Below are 21,808 nucleotides of genomic sequence, written 5' to 3'. Positions count from 1 at the left end.
TATGTCAGGTGGTGATGAGTGCTGTGAGAAAAAAATGAAACTGTGTGCCTGGGGGCCAGGATGGGGCTTGCTATTTTAGATAAGGTGGTCAGGAAGGCCTTCTGGGGCTTCATGTGAGCAGAAATCCTGATGAAGTGAAGGAGGAAACTGCCTGGCTATCTGGGTCCCAAAGCACTGCAAGCAGAAGAGACAGTGCAGACCCCTTGAGGTAGGAGTGTTCAAAACACAGCAAGGAGGTCTCTGGCTAGAATGGAATAGGTGGGGATTTATAGAAGAGGTGATCAGTCATGGGTAAAGCTGGGTTATATGACACTAAAGGTCATGGTTAGGACTTTGGGTTAACCCTGCAAGGAGCCAGCAGAGAGTTTTCTTTTTTTTTTGGTTTGTTTTGTTTTGTTTATTTTACTTTAAGTTCTGGGATACATGTACTGAATGGGCAGGTTTGTTACATAGGTATACATGTGCCATGGTGGTTTGCTGCCCCTATCAACCTATCATCTAGGTTTTAAGCCCCACCTGCATTAGGTATTTGTCCTAATTCTCTCCTCCCCTTGCCCCTCACTCCCCGACAGGTACCCTTGTGTGACGTTCCCCTCCCTGTGTCCATGTGTTCTCATTCTTCAGCTCCCACTTATGAGTGAGAACATGCAGTGTTCGGTTTTCTGTTCCTGTGTTAGTTTGCTAAGAGTGATGGTTTCCGGCTTCATCCATGGCCCTGCAAAGGACATGAATTCATTCCTTTTTATGGCTGCATAGTATTCCATGGTGTACATGTGCCACATTTTCTTTATGCAGTCTATCATTGGGCATTTGGGTTGGTTCCAAGTCTTTGCTATTGTACATAGTGCTGCAATAAACATACGTGTGTGCATGTGTCTTTATAGTAGAATGATTTATAATCCTTTGGGTATATACCCAGTAATGGGATTGCTGAGTCAAATGGTATTTCTAGTTCTAGATCCTTGAAGAATCACCACACTGTCTTCCACAATGGTTGAACTAATTTACACTCCCACCAACAGTGTAAAAGCATTCCTGTTTCTCCGCATCCTTGCCAGCATCTGTTGTTTCCAGACTTTTTAATGATCATCATTCTAATGGCTTGAGATGGTATCTCATTGTGGTTTTGATTTGCATTTCTCTATGACCAGTGATGATGAGCTTTTTTTCATATGTTTGTTGGCCGCATAAATGTCGTCTTTTGAGAAGAGTCTGTCTATATCCTTCACGCACTTTTTGATGGTTTTTTTTTTTTTTTTGTAAATTTGTTTAAGTTCCTTGTAGATTCTGGATATTAGTCCTTTGTCAGATGGATAAATTGCAAAAATTTCCTCCCATTCTGTAGGTTGCCTGTTCACTCTGACGATAGTTTCTTTTTGCTAAGCAGAAGCTCTTTAGTTTAATTAGATCCCATTTGTCATGGTGGCGGGCACCACCTTGCCTGGCTAATTTTGTATTTTTAGTAGAGATGTGGTTTCACCTTGTTGGCCATACTGGTCTCGAATTCCTGACCTCAAGTGATTCGCCCACCTCGGCCTCCCAAAGTACTGGGATTACAGGCATGAGCCACCATGCCTGGCCAGCAGAGAGTTTTTGATGGAGAATGACATTAACTGACTGTACAACAATTCATGTGGCTGCTGTGAGAATAGACTGTAGGGGCCAGAGGTAGAAGAGGCATACTAGTTAAGAGCTTATTACAGTAATCCAAGCAAGAGAATTCATGGGTCATCAATATGGTTAGTATATGGAAGAAGTTAGAACAATAGATTGAGAGGTCTTTAATGCTGTGTTGAGATAATTAGAACTGATTTTAATAGGCTATTGCATGCCATTAAAAATTCTGGGGTGGGGCAGGTGGTAGTAATAACATCAGAGCTAAAATTTAGAGAAAATATTTTGCAGTAGTGTTCATGATGGATTGTTTGAAAGACTATACCACAATTTATTGTGGTTGTAAAAAACTTGCTTTTATATTTCTTTTGAATATCAAGAAAGAAAAAGACAGTTTATTGGAAGACATCAAAAGACTGAAACAAGACAAACAAGCTCTTGAAGTAGACTTCGAAAAAATGAAGAAAGAGAGGGACCAAGCCAAAGATCAGATTGCTTATGTCACAGGTAAAACACTGAGCTGAAACAGTGTACCTTTATAATCATAACTGTTCTAATGTTGAATTTAAGTAATAGAAATTGAATGGTATAATCAAAATGCTACTCCTTGAAGTATATTGTAATTTTAGAAACATTTTTTAAAATTAGTTATTAAAAGATGTGTGAATTTGATTGGGTTTAACAGGAATAACTGCAAGACAAGAGAAAATCAAGAATTATTTTGGATTCATGGCATTTATGTTTGGTCGTTCATAAATCTGTCATCCTAGCTAGACTGTGACCTTCCTGAGGGCAAGGCCTGTCTTCTTTTCCCTGGGTTTGAAACTTTGTAGGCTGTTGTGTATTTGCCAAGTGAATAAATAGTAGTGCACTGGGTTTTATAAAGAACACATAGATAAATGTGGCATGGTCCCTACTACGAAAACCAAGGGGAGTAAGGTAAGAATACTCATAACGTAAGAAAAAATTACAAACAAACATGAGAGGAATTGGGATACCAAATGAGGGTTTCGTGGCAGAGTGGCATTTGAGCTGGGCCTTGACAGGTAGTAAAATTTGAAAGTGAAGGGATGGAGAGAGGCTGCAGAAGTATGTTCTATAACTTAGAGTGGCAGAACACAGGGATAGAAAGTTAGATCAGAGGAGCCCTTGTTTGCAAAAGACAGGATCTTTCCTCTGCAGTATTATGAGCTTCAGTGTAAGATATGTGCAGAGAAGTCCATTCTGACCTGTTTGTAAGAAAATGACATTTGCTTCCCTTATCCGTAAAACATAGAGTAACAACAATAATAGTAGTATCCACTGTAAAAGTTTGTTGTAGTAAATAACATAATAAATGGTAATAAGCACTCCTGAATGTTTGTCGTTGTTACTTTTTAGTATAATTATGGGCGTTCTTCATTTTTATTAGTTCTTAAATCCAACATTTATTTTCCCATGGAAACAACTTTACTTTTATAATTTTAAAAAGGTTAGTGGAAAATAATTTATCAAAAATTTCTACATAGCCAACTTTGCTATAAGGTTGACAATTTGGATTATAAACACAATCTCTTATTTCCTTTGACTAATAGATTAAGCTAGACACTATGTTGTATACATCAGTTGTTTTATGCTTCTTATTTTTTCATAATGCTGTCATTAGATGGGCATTGGTTTTCATTTAAAATCTTTTAATTTAGTTTATTTCCATATTTTGGAGAACAACAAGCAGGTTATTGAGTTACTGTATCTTATAGGTGAGAAATTATATGAAATAAAAATTTTAGAAGAAACACATAAACAAGAAATCAGTCGTCTGCAAAAAAGATTACAGTGGTATGCTGAAAATCAGGAACTTCTGGATAAAGATGCACTTCGGCTTAGAGAAGCAAATGAGGAAATTGAGAAGCTCAAACTTGAGGTAATAGATATTTCAGAATGTATTTCTTCTCTAGATGAATCCTTTTGTCCGTAATATCTGTTGTACATAACCTTTTGTCATTACATCATTACTCTGAACTATTAATTAAGATCGGTGGTTTGCTTTTAGATATATAGTCTATTTTAAATTAGACTGAGAATAAATATAAGCTCCTTATCACAACCTGTCAGGCCCCCATGGGGTCTAAACCCTGCCTGCCTCTTCAGTGTCATCAGGTACCACACTCCCCTGAGTCACTCTTCTCCAGCCACATCAGAGCTCCTCTGATTCTTGAACATGCTGGACTCATTCCACTTGTTTTCTTGGCCTGGAATACTCTAGCTTTAGTTCTTTTTTGTCTCACTCGTACTCCTTGTTCCTCTTGGCTCAAATATCTACTCTCTAGAAAAGACGTTTCCTGACTCCCTTTCCTAATGTAGCTGCCAATCCCTCAACTTCTGGTTCTTTGTTCCTACCCCTTCACTCTGTTTTATTTTCTTCTTAGCCCTTACCACTCTGAAGTTATTTCATTTTCCCTTTGATTTACTTTATTTATTAGCTTATCAACTCTCTCCCTCTACTAGAGCATAAGCATCTTGGGAGCAGGGACTTAGTTTGTCTTGTTTGCCCTCCATATCTCCTGCCAGATCTAGGAGGTGCCTGGAACTTGGGAGGAGCTCAAAGAATTTGAGGAATTAATTCCCCAAATTTTGCTGAGGAATTAATAAGTGTATGAGTGAACTAATATTATGCTTTCCCCTTGGAGCTTTTCTGTTATGTTTACATATGCTTCTTAACATGTTATTTATTTATTGACAGATTGAGAAACTGAAAGCTGAATCTGGGAATCCATCTATTCGGCAGAAGATACGCTTAAAAGATAAAGCAGCAGATGCCAAAAAAATTCAGGATCTGGAGCGACAAGTATGTGTTCAGGGTAAATTTTCATGAGCATATTTTATATATAGTGCATTTTGGTTTTCTCTTTTGTTTCAGGAGTTCCCATGAGATGGAGTTGACCTGGAAATTTTTGTTTTAAAGTATTTACATTAGTAAAAGTAATAACATCATTTTATATACCTACAGCTTTATAATTACATAATTTTTAGACTAATGTGCCTCATTCGTAAGATGGTAGACCTGTTGATAAAAGGTTATTTGGTACCCTAGCTCTATTAGACATCTAGGAAGAAGGAAGTAGAATTTTGAAACTCTGGATATAGAGTTAGGATTTCTCTTCCTGACCGTAGACAGCTGAGAGAGGAGTACAGGAGGGAGATCCCTGAGTTGGGAACATGCTGGTAATGCTTGGGAAATGTTACAAAACACCCTATAAACAAAACATTCAGCTTCCCGAAGAGCTGGCCATTATCTTGAGCTCTTTCTTACCGTTCAGGCTTAGAAATACTCATTTTGTGGTCAGTGTGGGAGAACTTTAATCATAAAGTGAAGCTTATTAAAATAAAGATTTTTTTATTTAAGTATTTGTTTTAGGAAGCAAGATTATTATTTTTTTCCTTCTGTTTTTAAAACACTGTAATATAGCATTTATATTCGTAACTAAATATTTTAAAACAAAATATGAATTGCCAGCCTTGTTCATAAGGGAACATGATTCTGTAGTCAAGTCATGGTACTTAGACATATGGGTATTATTCCATCATAAATCCGAAACTGTGAGGTCATTACTGGGCTGAATATTATCCCAGTTTTATGAGAAGAAGGAAAACTAAGCAAAGAATTAACTTTATTACTTTTACAAGACCTATTTTTATATTAAAAGGTATGACTGAGTAGATTGGGTCAGGGCCAAGAAAGGATCAGCCAAATGTGGTATGAAGAACTAGAAATATTTGGCCAGGCGCGGTGGCTCATGCCTGTAATCCCAGCACTTTGGGAGGCAGAGGCAGGAGAATCACATGAAGCTAGGAGTTCAAGACCAGGGTGGCCAACATGGTGAAACCCTCTCTCTACTAAAAAATAGAAAAATTAGCCAGGCATGGTTTTAGCTGGGCTTGGTGGTGCACACCTGTAATCCTAGCTACTTGGGAGGGTGAGGCAAGAGAATCACTTGAACCTGGGAGATAGAAGTTGCAATGAGCCAAGATCATGCCACTGTACCTCAGCCTGGGTGATGGAGCAAAACTCCATCTCAAAAATATATATATATATATATATATATAATTAATTTTTAAAAAGAACTAGAAATATTCTAAAGTAAGTATAGTCCAGCATTGCTTGGATTTTCTTTAGTGCTAAAGATTTAGATTAGCTAATCTAAGAAGCCATCCAGAAGTGGGAGAGAAAAAAGACCAAAGGAGCTACTTCTTTATTAGATAACTTATTTTAAGAGAAATTATGTAGAATTGAATCCATATTGGCAAGAGATATACCACTTTATAAAAGTAACCTCCCTTTTGTATTAATACTTTTATTAAACATTAGTTCATCATCTTATATTTTTCTAAAATAGTTATCTATATAGTTGGATTGCTGCATATACATTTCAGATTGTATTTATTTAGTTTCCATGAGTATTTCTATCCTGATATTTTAAAACTTAATACATATTTTTTAATCAAGGTATATCACAATATATTCAGAATAATTATAATTAGTCTATTCTTAAATAGACTAATTATAAATTATCTATTTTTAAATAGAATATAAGTAAAAACGGGGCTAATTAGATGCATATTGTAATGAAAATTTTAGATTGTGTTTGTGCTTTTTTTATTTAATGGAATATTTCATGGTTTGATTTGCAATGAGAGTTAAAAAAAGTTTACTTTGTATACCAGACTGATATTTTTGACCAAAGAATAATATTAAAAAGCAAAATTAAAGAAGATACAAATAAAATCTCATTTTTCCCAAAAAATACAGTATATATTTCAAGATATCAAAATCAGATTGAAAATATTTAATTTTTAAATGAATACATTAATTTAAAATGTTACATTTATAAAACCTAGTTCTCTTTTTACTATACGTAGTGTTGGTTTGTATACATGTATTTTCATATACCTACAACTAACTCAGTTAACTAGTATCAGAGGAAACAAAGCTTTGAATTTTTCGGGTGAAAGAAATGACTAATATTTGTAGATGGATATATCCCAATTTATGATATATCAATAAATGTGCAAGCAGTTTTCACAAGTGTAAATATTTATATTAACTTTGTAAATCATATGCCCCTTAAATACCTAATATGAACAGGATTTTGAGCACCAGCAAACCATCTTGCCTTAGGAGATGAAATCATCATAAAAGCCAACACTTACCAAGCCTTCACTATATGCTGGGCACTCTAAGTGCTTAACAAGATGAAAGTCATTTGATCCTCAATTATATCAACCCTTTGAAATTGCTACTGTTACCATTCCCGTCTTACCCATGAGACAAGAGAGATTTAAATTGAGGGGTCAGTTGACACAAGGTCCTAAAGCTGGTGGCACAGTCTAACCCAAATATGCTCTTAACTCACACTAGACTGCCTCTCAGGCACTATTTTGTTGCATGCTTATAGGCTAGAAAACAGTTCAACAAACAATTTAGTGTTTGTATGTTTTTCAAAGATATCTTCACCATAATAGTTTTAAAAAGCAGGTATATAGACAGGCATATATAATAAGCTGTCATTTCTGTGGACCCTGGTGTGTTTCTTTCGTTATATAATATGTCATTGTTTTTTAGATTAAATGAAAAGTATCCAGTCCTTTATGAAGACTTCATTAAATGTTATCTAATCCTCCTTGCTTTCCAATTAAAAGAAATCATTTTAAAGTAGATTAAACTTTATTTGGACCAGAGGATTGGAGTGGAGTAGAGCTTCAGGCAGAGTCAGGTGCTTAGGAAGCTGAATGTTTATTGCAAAAAGTTTACACACTCATGTGCATATAAGTAATTTTTCAGTCAGTAGAGTGTAGAAGCACTATCATATGAGGGAGTCTGGAAAAAAGAGAAGGAGAGAGCTTTGTACTCAAGAGGACTGGTTATTACTAATTGAAAGTCTGAAGACATATTTCTTTTTTTTTTTGAGACGGTGTCTCACCCTGTCACTCAGGCTGGAGCGCGATCCTGGCTCACTGCAACCTCAGCCTCCTGGGTCCAAGCAGTTCTCCCACCTCAGCCTCCTGAGTAGCTGGGACCACAGGTGTGTACCACCACACCAGGCTAATTTTTGTATTTTTTTAGTAGAGACAGGGTGTCACCATGTTGGCCATGGCTGGTCTGGAACTCCTGACCTCAAGTGATCCACCCGCCTTGGCTTCCCAAAGTGCTGGGAAAGGCATGAGCCATCGCACCCAGCCCTGAAGATATATTTCTAATGAATTTAAGAGAATTTCTGTAAATAAACCCATAGGTAATTAGACAATATACTTTAAGATTTTTTCATCAGATAATCTAGGGATGTAAAATGTGAAATTAATTTGTGCTTCTGTGCATTCGATTCAATCTGGAGACATGCTATAAATATCTCTGAAATATTGACAAGTGTAGCATAATCTAAGTTTATGCATTAAATTGCTTTATTTTACATATATTTGTGACCATATATATGTTTCAAAAATTTTACTGTTTTATTTTTATAGATTTAGGGGGTACAATTGCAGATTTCTTGCAGGCATATATTGCATAGTGGTGAAGTCTGGCCTTTTAGTGTAGCCACTACCCAAATAATGAACACTGTACCTGGTAGGTAATTTTTTAGCCCTCACCCCCTCCCACCCTGCCACCTTTTGTAGTCTCCAGTGTCTGTTATTCCAGTCTGTATATACATGTGTGTACATTGTTTAGCTCCCACTTTCAAGTGAGAACATGTGGAGTTTTACTTTCTGAGTTATTTCACTTGGGATAATGGCCTCCAGTTCCATCCATGTTGCTTCAAAACATGCTTTTATTCTCTTCTATGGATGAATAGTGTGTTTGTGTGTGTGTGTGTGTCTTTTTGATACGATTTATTTTCCTTTCAATCCTAGTAGTGGAATTGCTGGATCAAGTGGTTCTCTTTTTAGGTCTTGAGAAATCTCCACACTGTTTTCCATAATGGTTTTACTAATTTATACTCCCACCAACAGTGTACACGTGTTCCCTTTTCTCCACATCCTCGCTAACGTCTGCTGTTTATTAACTTTCTAATAATAACCCTTATGACTGGAGTAAGATGGTACCTCATTGTGGTTTTAATTTGCATTTATTTGGTGATTAGTGATGTTGAGCATTTTTTCATATTTTTTGGCCACTTGTATGTCTTTTGAAAAATGTGTGTTCGTGTCCTTTGCCCACTTTTTAATGGGGTTATTTAATTAAGTCCCATTTGTTTATTTTTGGTTTTGTTGCATTTGCTTTTGGAGACTTGGTCATAAATCCTTTGCCTGGGCCAGTGTTCAAAAGCGTTTTTCTTAGAATTTTTTCTAGGATTTTTATAGTTTCAGGTCTTAGATCTTTAAAGCATCTTGAGTTTATTTTTGTATAAAGTGAGAGGTGTGAGTTCAGTTTCATTCTTTTGCACATGACAATCCATTTTTCCCAGCACCATTTATTGAATAGGGTGTCCTTTCCCTAGTGTATATTTTTGGTGACTTTGTCCAAGATCAGTTGATTGTAGGCATGTGGCTCAATTTTTGGGTTCTCTATTCTGTTCCATTGATCTATGTGTCTATTTTTATCAGTACTGTGCTGTTTTGGCTGCTATAGCCTCGTAGTACAATTTGAAGTCAGGTAGTGTGATACCTCCAGCTTTGTTCTTTTTGTTTAGGATTGCTTTGGCTATTCAGCCTCTTTTTTGGTTCCATATGAATTGTAGGATTGGTTTTTCTAATTCTGTGAAAAATGACTTTGGTAATTTGATAGGGATTGAATTGAATTTGTAGATTGCTTTAGGCAGTATGGTCATTTTAACTACACTAATCCTTCCAGTCTATGCACGTGGGATGTTTTTCCATTTGTTTGTGTCACGGTTTTCTTTATCAGTGTTTGTAGTTCTCCTGGCAAACATCCTTCACCTTCTTGGTTAAATGTATTCCTAGGTAGTTCTTGATTTGGTCCTCAGCAAGATTGTTATTGGTATATAGAAATGCTACTGTATACAGAGATTTCTGTAGATTGTATCCTGAAACTTTACTGAATTCATTTATTAAATCTAAGAGTTCTTTGGTGGAAAATATGTTTTAATAGGTTAAGGAAATGGAAGGGATTCTGAAGAGAAGATATCCCAATTCTTTACCTGCTTTAATATTGGCTGCATCAGCAGCTGGTGATACAGTGGATAAAAATACAGTGGAATTTATGGAGAAAAGGATAAAAAAGCTAGAAGCTGATCTGGAGGGCAAAGATGAAGACGCAAAGAAAAGCCTTCGTACCATGGAACAACAGTTTCAGAAAATGAAGGTAAGTGCTAAGTAGCCTCAGAGATAAAGGTCAGAGATGGACAATGGGGGCAGGCACTTCTCAGGATCTCACTTTAACAAATAGCTATAAACATTCTTTCCCATGAAACCTTTACCACTGGTATCAATAGGTGCAAAAGAAACCAAGTGCATCCTATTTTGGTGTCGTCTTTCAGCAACTTTTCTATTTCTGACAGAGTAATCAAGCACAGGATAATCTTTACATCATCTCTCTCAATATGAGAATTAGTGGAAATTAAGTCATGAAAAAGCAGAATAAAACACACCTGATATGTATCCAGTACAAAAGGAAAAAAGAAATTACCATGTTTGAAAATATTTTCACTGAAATTTATCTAGAGAAGGGTAAGGGAATAAGACAGAAGTATACATTTTAGGAACAGTGGGTAGGGGAGCATCTTCCAGAAATGTCTTACTTTCTGAGTTTTCCATTATTTTGTGAAACAGGAATGAATCAGAAAATACAAGTGCTAGAACAGACCAAGTATGAAACAGGACATATTTAATTTACTTTAAAAAAAATTTTGTAGACAAATAACAGTTATAGATTATTTTTAAAAATTTGTTGAGCACATGTCTGTCAGGAATTCATGCTAGATACTTTCATAAATATCTCTGTTCATCTTGCATAATCCTTCCAAACACCTGTGAGGAGTAGATACTGTTAACACTATTTTGCAGATGAAGGAGCTGAGATGTTCTAGGAAGCTCATCTCATTTCCCACATATTTATATCCCGAGAAAAGCAACAAATGAAAGAACATTAGATTCCAGAAACAGTAGAAGGTTGATAACCTGGAAATACAGTGGCCTGTTAATTAAGGTCACATCAAGGAGGTTGGGTTTCTTCTATTCCACCCTTTTTTACAGATAGATACATAGATAGATAGATAGATAGATAGATAGATAGATAGATAGATAGATAGATAGAGATAGAGAGAGAGATTAGATAGATAGATAGATAGATAGATAGATATCCCTGATAACATGTCTGGAGTCTAGCAAACAATTAATGATTATAATTATTATTAGTGTTCCACCAACCAAATAAGACTGTCAGGTGTAAACTCCAACCCGCTACTCCACTTTTATGTATCTAAATCTAAACACCCTAACTTGTTTCTTTTCGCAGCCCCCTGCCCCATCCCACTCCTGCCTTTGCTTACTACTTGTCTCTTCCCCCTTTCATTTCTGATTCCCTGTATATACCAAACATTCAACCAGCTTTGCATATGCTCTTCCTACTTCCAAAACATCCCTGACTCCACCTAACCCCGAATTAACAGTCATCTCTCAAGACCGAACGTAAATGTGCTATCTCTGTGCAGTCTTCCCACCTTCTGTCAAGCCTCCAGACACTTAGGGCAGCGTCGCCTCCTCTGCACTCACTGCACTATGTTCACAGGCCCATTATTTTACTTGTGGGACATTGTAGCTGCTGCCATGTTGCTCTCCTCACCAAGCTGTGAGCTATTTGAAAATAAGAACTGAGTCTTTTTGTTGCTAGAACCTGCATGTTGCTTGGCATAAGGTCATAACTTGGTAAATATCCATTGAATGGATGAGCAAACACTGCTCGTGCCTCCCTCCGTAGGAGAAATTATTTATTTCATTTGCTGAATACTAAACAAAATATTAAAGCTCCAGTATACAAATTCCAGGCCATTTTACTCTCTATGAAAGTAATAAATTGATGTTAGAAGGTTGAAAATGTGCTGTTTCCCGAAGACTTCAGTGCCCCCAGTTGCTTTACTGTTTATCCTCGAAGCGTGTGTTGACAGTTTGCATGGAGAAGACTGCATAATAATAGGTTTTATTGTGAGATTTAAAATAAATTTTGGAGTGTGTAAGAACATATGTAAGTTAATAGTTATGAAGCAACATATCAATTATTAAATAACATAACATATATCAAGAATATATAATGTTATGCCCTGAAAGACTAGGACTTCAATACATTTGACTCACTCAAGAAACAGAACTGTAGACATCAGAATGTATAATGAGTACCTGAATAAAGGATTAGGTAGGACCCAGTAGTGTGCAGGGCTTCAGCAACTAATGAAACGTTTAACAGGTGTTTGGCATTACATGGATTCTTTCCTTCAGATTCAGTATGAACAAAGACTAGAGCAGCAGGAGCAGCTACTTGCCTGCAAATTGAATCAACATGACTCTCCCAGAATTAAAGCCCTAGAGAAGGAACTTGATGACATCAAGGAAGCCCATCAGATCACTGTAAGAAACCTTGAAGCCGAAATAGACGTTCTTAAACATCAGAATGCTGAATTAGACGTCAAGAAAAATGATAAAGATGATAAAGATTTTCAGTCTATAGAATTCCAGGTGGAACAGGCTCATGCTAAAGCTAAATTAGTAAGACTCAATGAAGAACTGGCTGCAAAAAAGAGAGAAATACAAGACCTCTCAAAAACTGTGGAGAGGCTTCAGAAAGACAGAAGAATGATGCTATCAAATCAGAACTCAAAGGGCAGAGAGGAAATGTCTGCCAAAAGGGCAAAGAAAGATGTTTTGCACTCAAGTAAAGGAAATGCTAACTCCTTCCCTGGAACCCTGGACAGCAAGCTGTACCAACCACATACTTTCACTGATTCCCATGTTTCAGAAGTTTTACAAGAAAACTACAGATTAAAAAATGAGCTAGAAGGATTAATTTCAGAGAAGAATGAACTGAAGATGAAATCTGAAGCAGCGATGAATCAATTTGAAAACTCCATGAGAAGGTAAAATGTTAAATTATTTATAAATATTTGTAAAAATAAAAAGATAAAAATAGAAAAATTATACGATATATTTCCTCCAGATAATTAGTTTGACCCCAAACTGAATTCATAAGTGAATATTAATAAATTATATTATATTGCTGAGCATGTGTCTGTTTCAGGATAGGGTCTTCTACCTGCTGGTGGCCCAAATTCTGATGTACCTGAACATCTGTGTCAACCCAAATTGTGTCCTTGGGCTCGCCAGTCTTGCCTTTTGGCATGTACCCAAATGGTATTAATAAGCTGACTCTTTGGGCTCTTCTAGCAAAGGAATGTCATAGTTTATTATTGCTATAGACAGATTGCTTTCAGAAAACAGTTATTGTTAAAGCTAGTTGGCAGTCTAAAAGGAAAAGATCCTCTTTTCAAAAATAACTCTTCAAATTGACCTTGTGATCACATCCATTCATGCCTTAAGGAACTTTATACTCATCCATTTCCTTCTCACTATCTCCATTTGCTATCCACTGTCTCTTTCCTCTGAGTCTTTTGACATCCTCAGATCGTTTTTTCACCTGATCAGGTTCCAATCCAATCCTGTCTTTTAGCACCCGTTTTTCACAAATAGTCTTTTCTTCTATTTCTATCTCACTTCCTCTTAAATATGGCTCTCATCATCACCCTTTTTAAACCTGGTCTCAATAATGACCTTTCCCAGTCCAGGGGAATTTTCTCCTTCCTCATTTTCTTCAACAATGTTGACCACACTACTTTTCCTGAAATGGCTTCTTCCCTTAACCTCCGTGGCTTGGCTGCTCTGACCAAAACTCCTTTTCTGTTTCTTTTACTGAATTCTGACCCTTCTTCCTTCTCCATCCCCAAAAATCTGGCTTTCTACCAGCATTCAGCTCTTAGTTTTCTGTTTATTCTCTGTTCTTTCTCTGTTGCTAAACTTACCCATTCTTACGGTTTCTGTGAACCATGACTTCTAGATTTACTTTTAAAGTCTTGTTCTCTTTGCTGAGTTCAGATGTGAAACCTAGAACTATTTTTTGGATTGCTTCTCTTGGAATCACTAATACCTCAAGTTTCCTTTTTTTACCTGTAAATTAGTTCCCCTTCCCAAGCTCCCCTTCCCTGTCTATATTTATTTTAATTACCAGCCCAGCTTTATCTCTGTTATTCCTTGGGTATAAATGTTTCCCATTTTCCAGTCTTCCTTACTTTTATAAACCAGTGCTGCCATTATACAATTTTCCCACTCCAATCTTCCTTTTTTTTAACCTTCCCCAGTCATCTTGCTTAAAAATCATTAATATTCTTTAAATACTCATATACCTGGGTCACTCTGCTCTCCGGTGACTCTCAACTTCCTTAAATATCAAGACTAAATTTCTCTGCCTAGCATCTCAAGTCTCATCACTATTCTAATACTACTCTACTTACCTAATCTGTCACATTTCCTCATGCCTTTTGCTCATTCGTGTTATAAGTACTACCTTCACAAAACATTTCGTGGAACTTCCCAGGAAATTGCCTTCTCCTACCCCCAACTCCTACATAACTTACTAATATGTACCAAGAAAGGATTAATCATACACAGCCTTGTAGTTCCTTGAGAACTAGTGTAAGATTATGCTGCTTTTGCATCCCCACAGCAATGTGCTGTAGGAGCAGAATGAGCATGGGAAACACCCAACAAATGCTTATTGACTGGCAGCCATGGCAGTGAGTGAGTCATGTTGTTACCATATGGCAGTCATATTGCTACCAAATGGAAAGCTTGTTTCTGAAGTCCTGAATATTATGACAGTAGCATGAAGCTCTTTAAGAAGAATCACATTTTTTCCAGGAAAGAATTTAAAATTCAGGTTTTCCAATTAATTTTCCTGTACATCATTTAAAATTTGTTAATATTGTCAGTCTGTTTCTTAGATAAGTCTGGGCCTGAGAAGTGAAGAATAAACTTTTCTAGTCCCATATTTAGACTTTTTACTATCATTCAGTTATATGTGCTTTAATTTAGGTTTTTATGCTTTTTCTAGGACCCTACTCACACTGTTTCCATGGAGAAATATTCATATGGTGAAATAAGCAATGGATAAATTTGTCTATAGTTGGGAAGCACCATATTAATATGTAGCAACAGCAGTTTACTAAAATACATGCTTTAAGTTAAATGCTGTTATTTTCAAAGTCTTTCCAATAAGAGAGAAAATGTTTATCTGTAGGAAATATACCAAATCTTTATTTATAATTTTAACCATTTACTGAACTGCCTCTGAATAAATTTTATCACAGAGACAAATGAGTAGTCTTTCACACTTACAGTCCAAATTAATTAATTGCATATTACAAGCATAATATGTCCTGAGAATTACCATAAAGATTGTCTCATTCTCACAATATGCAACTAGCCCTGGAGTCTCATGCATGGGTTGAAAATTGGTTAATGCTGCCTACAAGGCATTGGAGATTCTAAAGGGAACAGCTGTGATTTTCCAAAGAAGCATCTGGGCAAGAAATCTGAGTTTATCTTAAAAGATCAAATGTCAAGTGCTTTGCTTTTGGAACCCTAGATTCCCTCAGAAAGTGTAGCCTCAGGTTGGGGATAAAGTAGAGATATATCACTATTTCCTCAAGTTTGCCCTTATAAAATTCAGTAAATAGTAGCTCATGGATTGGTCATAAGAACTCATAGGCAGTAGTAATGTATAAAGCACCTAACACAGTGCAGTTAATATTGGTGCCCATTTTCCCCTTGCTTAATTCCCAGGTTTCTTCTACTGTTTTTGTGCTAACTCTGAATTAGAGGTTGAAGAGCCACTTTTATGTGTGGTTTTCTTTCGTTTGCTCTGTAGGGTCAAGGAAGATACTGCAGCACACATTGCATCCCTCAAAGCATCTCATCAGAGAGAAATAGAGAAACTCCTTTGCCAAAATGCAGTAGAAAATTCTTCTTCCAAAGTAGCTGAACTAAATCGTAAAATAGCAACTCAAGAGGTAGATGACAAATCTGTTTTATCTTTTGACTTGAATAAACTCGTTTTGACTTTAATGAGATTAAAGTTAACATTGTTTTATTTGGAAATGTTTTAACTTTTTCAGCTTGGTGATAGAAATGGGAAACTATTATTGGCTTGATTTCTTTTTTAAAGAAGATAATACTATATATTTAATTTTTTTAAAGAAGATAATACTATATATTTAATTTTTCTACTTTAAAACTACACCATATAAATAAATATTTTTACAGTTTGTCCTTATACTTCTCAAATAAGTCTTTCTCTAAATTTGTCACAGGTGGTGAGGTATATGTCTAACATGATTAGGACCCTAGTACTTGAACTTGGATGTTGAACCGAGTCCCCAAGTCCCAGCTGACGGTTATCCTTAGGCATTCTTCCTGCCCCATGACCTTTTATTAACAAATAATGATTCAGGTCAATAGACAATCAGGCACTGGAATAAAATAATGAAAAGAGAGATACACAGCTCTTGCTCTGATGGAGCATAGTCTTCTAAGAATTATTATAGGGAATGCTGCCAACTCATCAGCATTTCCTCAAATAAATGTGTCTTCCTTTTTGAAAAATAGGTATATCTACTTAGAATATCTATGAGCATTACCATGTGGCCTGTCTTCTGTACTGTTTGTCACTTATAAAAATAGCATTAAAATGGGACTTTTATCTACAATCTACTTTCAAATGGTATATCCAAGAAAAAGAAAAAGGTGGCAAATCAGCCACCTTTTGGGTTATCAAGTTGAAAAATATATGAATGTTTATTGTGTTCATCTTGTCTGTAGGCTTCAATTTTAAGAAAGAAGGTCAGGGAGAAAAACATCAAGAAAGAATTATCTCACCAAGTGTAATTATTTAATACCATCTTAATTAAAAATAAATTCCTCAATTCGGGAAGTTTGAATATGGACTGGCTATTAGAGACTAAGAAATTACTATAAATTTTCTTAGGTATAAAATGTTATGGTTTTGTGAGAAATGCCCTTATTCTAAAGAGATGTATGTTGAAGCATTTGAAGGTTTTGTTTGTTTGAGACAGTCTCCTTCTGTCACCCAGGCTGTCTCAGCTCACTGCAACCTCTGCCTCCCAGGTTCAAGCGATTCTTCTGTTTCAGCCTTCCAAGTAGCTGGGATTACAGGTGCACACCACCATGCCTGACTAATTTTTATATTTTTGGTAGAGATGGGGTTTCACCATGTTGGCCAGGTTGGTCTCGAACTTCTGACCTTAAGTGATCCACCCACTTTGACCTCCCAAAGTGGCATTTGAAGTATTTAGGGGCAAAATGTAATGAAGTCTGTAACTTAACTTCAGATCGCTGAGAAAAAAAAGGACTATTTGACTACGTTAATGAAAAATACTTAAAGTGCCTTTCGAAAGTAACAATCCATACAGCCTTACAGAGAACCTCTCTGGCCTTATCCTCCATAGGAATAGGGTGTCAGAGGGCAACTATAAGCATTCTATCAAGTGATTTTGTATTAAGGAATAGTCTGGAAGAGGTAGGAAAAGTAGTATCATGATGCCATAGTGTCATAAATGTTATTTTCCCAGCGTTATAAATGTAATATTGTAAAATTGAGTTAAAGAGAAATCAGCATAGTCTGATCATTAAAAATACAGCATTAGAGATAAGATAAATTTTTCCCAATTTCTCTTAGTTTCTTGATGGAAGTATCTGTTTATATATTTCAGTTTACCTAAAGATATGAGACTGACATTTATTTCACAGATATTATGAGGCTTATGTTATATTTAAGCCATAGTTCTTAAATAAAAACTATCATACTTAACCACAGAGTATAAAGATAATATTGTCTACCTTTTTCCAAATGTGTAGTCCTTTTTATTTTAAAAGGACTTTTTCTAGTCATGAAAAATGTTCATATTTATTTCCCCCCCTTTTATTGATATATAATGATTTAGATATTTATAGGATACATGTGAGTGTTTGCTACATGCAAAGAATGTGTAATAATCAAGTCAGGGTAATTGGGATTTCTGTCACCTTGAGTGTTCATCATTTTTATGTCTTGGTATCACTTCAAACTTTCTCTTCTAGTTACCTTGAAATACACATAATATTGTTGCCAAGTACAGTCACCCTGGTCTGCTATTAAACATTAGAACTTATTTCATCTATCTAACTGTATGTATGTTTGTACCCATAACCAACCTCTCTTCATCCTTCCCAACCCCCCACTCCCATCTCTGGTATCTGTTGTTCTATTCTCTGTGTTCATGAGATCAAGTTTTTTAGCTCTCATACATGAGTGAGAACATGCAGTATTTTTCTGTGCCTAGCTTACTTCACTTAACATAATGACCTTCAGTTCCATCCACTTAACTGCGTATGACATTATTTCCCTCTTATTTAAGGCTGAATTGTATTCCATTGGGTATATATATCACATTTCTTTTCGTCTGTTGACGGGAACTTAGATTGATTCCATATCTTTGCTATTGTGAATAGTGCTGCAATAAACATGCAAGTGCCAGGTGTCCGTTTGATATACAAATTTCTTTTCCTTTGGATAGATACCCAGTAGTGGGATTGCTAGATAATACGGTAATTCTATTTTTAGTTTTTTGAGAAATCTCTATAATTTTTTTCCATAGTAGTTGTGCTTACTTACATTCCCACCAACAGTATATAAGAGTTCCCTTTTGTGAGTTGGCTTTCTTATATTTTTCAGATAGTGTTCAAGGAGGAGCTTTATTAACTCAGCACTTCTAACAATTTCCTAGGTACTTATAAGACATTTCCAAAGTCAAGTTAATGAGCTGCAGAGTAAACAAGAGTCTCTCGTAGTTTCTGAAGTTCGAGAAGAAATTCTACAGAAAGAGGTAAGAAATGGCCGAAATATTGGGCTAAAATAAGTTTTTCTTAGGCATTTCAATCATATTCATATTTATAAATTTTTTACCTAAATGTACAAATAGACATAACCTGAAGGTATCACATGTCAAGAAAATATTAGCAGCGTGCTTATGTAAAATCTGCTTTCCCCAGGTGAAGTTCAGATATTAAGTCATTAAGTTGTCTATGTTTTATTTGCTGTTGAGATTTTGTGGGTAGTGGGGAAAATGGGACGGGAGATGTTTGGGTTTTCTGTTTGTTTTCTTCAGGAGACAAAATTGAATAGTGAAGTCCATTTCTGTGTTAAGTACTGTCAGGGAGGAAAAATAATTTTTTCCTCAACCCTCATGAGTTTTTAGTTGAGACAGACCCCATAAGAAAAGACAGATTAATAAGAGAAAAACAAGTTTATTAATACGTGCAGCACACAATGCAGGAGAAACCACAACACAAAGTAACTCAAAATGGTGGCTTAGAACTCTCCAAGTTGGTAGCTTTGAAGAGATTTGGATTAGAGATTGTGAGATCAGAGATTGGCAAAGGAAGAGGAAAACATAGATTGGAACAAGTGCAACTGAACACATTTAAGTACACTGCCCCATAGCAAGTCATTGTCTTAGTGCTGAGAATAGGTCAATTCAATTAAGCAGTTGTGTCTCATTTCAGGAGATATTGCAGGTGAGCTCTCATCAAAGTTAGGCCTCTATATGGTGATTTAATAAGAGGCATTTCTATGGAAACAAAAGAAAAACAAAAGTTAATGGTAGGAGTAGTCTGTATACTAATTTCTGAATCTAAGAGCAGCTAGTCAAGAGTTCTAGATGTTGGGCTCAAAGCATTTTTTACAGTTTGAGTATGTCTAGTTATAAGACACGCAGCAATAGGCATGAAAATTGCCCGTATATTAGCTGTTGTGGTGACTCTCTGCAGTTTATATCAAGTCATTCAGCTTCAGCTTATTAAGATTTCAGGAAAAGGGCAGTTAAATGTTTTAGTGATTCCAAGCCAGGAGGGTAGGAGAAAAATTTGAAATACTAGTTTGGAGAATTATAGACAGAGATCTAGACCAGATTACACGTAAATAACAAAACCCCAGAGATAAAAAACAAGGCTAGAATCTGATATCTACAAGGGTGTGTTACAGTTTTCTAATGAAGCACAGTATTTTTCTCTCTGCAGTCACCCTCATTTCTATCAGAGATAATCACAATAAGACCAATGGCAAAAATAAGTCTAGTCTCATTAAACTTGGCTTGGTTATTTGCATAAAAAGTGCAGCAAGAATAGTGATTAATCATATAGGCTCTTTTATAAGTCTGTTTTGCTGGAACTTTTAATAAGGATTCTCAGATTGGCCCTTTATTGGCATCTCCAGGCTAGAAACGCATGCCAAAGGCTTGCCATCAGATTTTGCCTGCAATACCAATAGATCCAGGTAAATTCCTTTCTCTTCTAGAGATCCCCCAAATATCGTGAGGCTCCTGGGCTTGCCAGGAAGTGACATTTCTTACTCATCTATAAGGAAACCTCGTATGTAAGGTACCAAGCCAGTTTTTTCCAAGGGACTTTATTGGCGTCAGAAAGTCAATGTATTTTTTTAAGTTGTCCGATTATATCTGATTCCATGCACATTCTGAAATATGACATTCCAATCAAAGCCTTGATAGTATAACTGATGTTTCCAGTTGTGTTACAAAGAGAACAGATTCTTACTGAACTTATGCAAGTATTTATGTCCCTGTGAAAATAAGAATACTCAACTAATGGTTTCTGGAGAGATAGAGGAAAAAAAGATAAATATTTCAATTCTGTTTACAAAAGTATAATTTACCAAATTGCTCTAAGCTATGGATAGCTTAAGAGAAAAAGTTCTCTACAGAATATTAAAGAATCAGCAGTGTTTTAAACAGACAGTCCCTAAAAAGAATTCTTCATCAGTTTACTTAGTCCCATGTAATTAATTCTTGTTCTGCTTGATGTTGGGTTAGCACGTCTGTGAACCAATCAATCTTTTCATTAGAATTCTGAAAAATTCTTACCTGGCCAAATGGTATGATCTTGAAGTTATCAGAAGCCTGTATTTGTCAGAGTCCTTTCCATGAATCTTTCTGAAGAAAAACACTTTGTATTTATAGTTGCTTACAAAAGCTCTTAGGAAAGTAACAGTAAAACAATTAACTATCTGTGGATGACAAGACTTTAAACTAGCCATGGTTAAACATCTGATGAGAGTTCATTATAATGAACTTGATATGGAAATTTGGTTATTTTTGTGACAATACAACATTAAGATATTAACTAGCATTATTACTGATAACATCATACCAAGACATACCAGATTTTTAGGAATTGTATACAACTTCTGGAACATTTGTTAATAACATATCCATACAAAAATAACTCAAAGAAGATTAAACATTGTCTTTATTTGACAATGATTCCCGTACAATTTATCACGTCAAATAAGCCTAATTACTTTGACATCTCTATTTGTAAAAGGAGAAAGAACATTCTTTTGAGATTTTCCAGGGCCCTCTGGAACATCCCAAAGCTAGTTTGAGGTCAAAATAATTTATAATTTGATTTGAGGAAGTTGTCAAAAATATCAAAAAGTTTAAAACATTTGATTAAATAGGATCACAGGTCATTATGAAACAATACTTAGTTATCCAAAGTGATTATTAAAAGATTCTAAAGGCAAATACAGAAAGTCGCATAGTGAGAAAACTCAGTTTTCCTAAGTAATCAAAGAACTGATAGAGACCATAGGAAACACAGGAAGTTATTTTACTAAAACACAAAATCTTTGCTTTCTACATAAATTAACTTAAAGGTAAAGAAAATCTTTTATAATCTCTTATCAAGAGCAGACCGATGCTCCAAGAAAGCTTTGTTGTTTTAAGAGAGAAAACCAGTTTCTAGTTTTGTCCACTGTACTTTTGACATTAAGGCTCATTTTTAAAACTCTTATAATAAACATATTCTGTTTTAGACAGCTTAGACACACAAGATATTCATGCATTCTCACTTTCTCTTTCTCTCTCCTTCTGCAAGCTTCTACGTTCATTCATTTTTTTGTTCTTCGTTCTCCTTTTTCATTCTAAAACAGTCTGTCATTCTACTTTAGTACAGATTTAATTATTTTTTCCCTTAACGAAAACACATCTTCATTCCTCATAACTTTGCTTACCAAAACTACATCTTATTTTCCTTGTATATTTTGCATACAAAGTTGTTTCCCTTATCTATAGTAGTTTTAAAT

At 35.6% G+C, this 21,808-nt stretch overlaps 2 protein-coding genes across 9 annotated transcripts in view; one reads left to right on the top strand and one right to left on the bottom strand.

Moving 5' to 3' along the window:
• The window catches only part of CEP162 (centrosomal protein 162), a 103,827-nt gene that overhangs the window by 62,768 nt on the left and 19,251 nt on the right, over positions 1-21,808 (top strand). For 7 of the 8 annotated variants that reach the window (XM_003311371.6, XM_063813246.1, XM_016955943.4 and 4 more), the window contains 7 exons: positions 1,995-2,121; positions 3,354-3,517; positions 4,337-4,441; positions 9,701-9,913; positions 12,043-12,677; positions 15,521-15,662; positions 18,435-18,533. In XM_003311371.6, the coding sequence (XP_003311419.3) occupies positions 1,995-2,121; positions 3,354-3,517; positions 4,337-4,441; positions 9,701-9,913; positions 12,043-12,677; positions 15,521-15,662; positions 18,435-18,533 (1,485 nt within the window). The remainder of the gene's footprint in view (positions 1-1,994; positions 2,122-3,353; positions 3,518-4,336; positions 4,442-9,700; positions 9,914-12,042; positions 12,678-15,520; positions 15,663-18,434; positions 18,534-21,808) is intronic. The other variant, XR_010158092.1, reaches the window with a different exon arrangement.
• The window catches only part of MRAP2 (melanocortin 2 receptor accessory protein 2), a 161,505-nt gene continuing 158,631 nt past the window's right edge, over positions 18,935-21,808 (bottom strand). The window contains exons 5-6 of the mRNA XM_016955947.4: positions 20,586-20,654; positions 18,935-19,277 (exon numbers count right to left, since the gene is read on the bottom strand). Of these exons, the coding sequence (XP_016811436.1) occupies positions 19,262-19,277; positions 20,586-20,654 (85 nt within the window). The 3' untranslated portion in view covers positions 18,935-19,261. The remainder of the gene's footprint in view (positions 19,278-20,585; positions 20,655-21,808) is intronic.

Source organism: Pan troglodytes, chromosome 5 (assembly GCF_028858775.2).
Source record: "Pan troglodytes isolate AG18354 chromosome 5, NHGRI_mPanTro3-v2.0_pri, whole genome shotgun sequence".
In the NCBI taxonomy this organism is placed as follows: domain Eukaryota; kingdom Metazoa; phylum Chordata; class Mammalia; order Primates; family Hominidae; genus Pan; species Pan troglodytes.
This window is presented reverse-complemented; position numbering and strand designations above follow the sequence as displayed.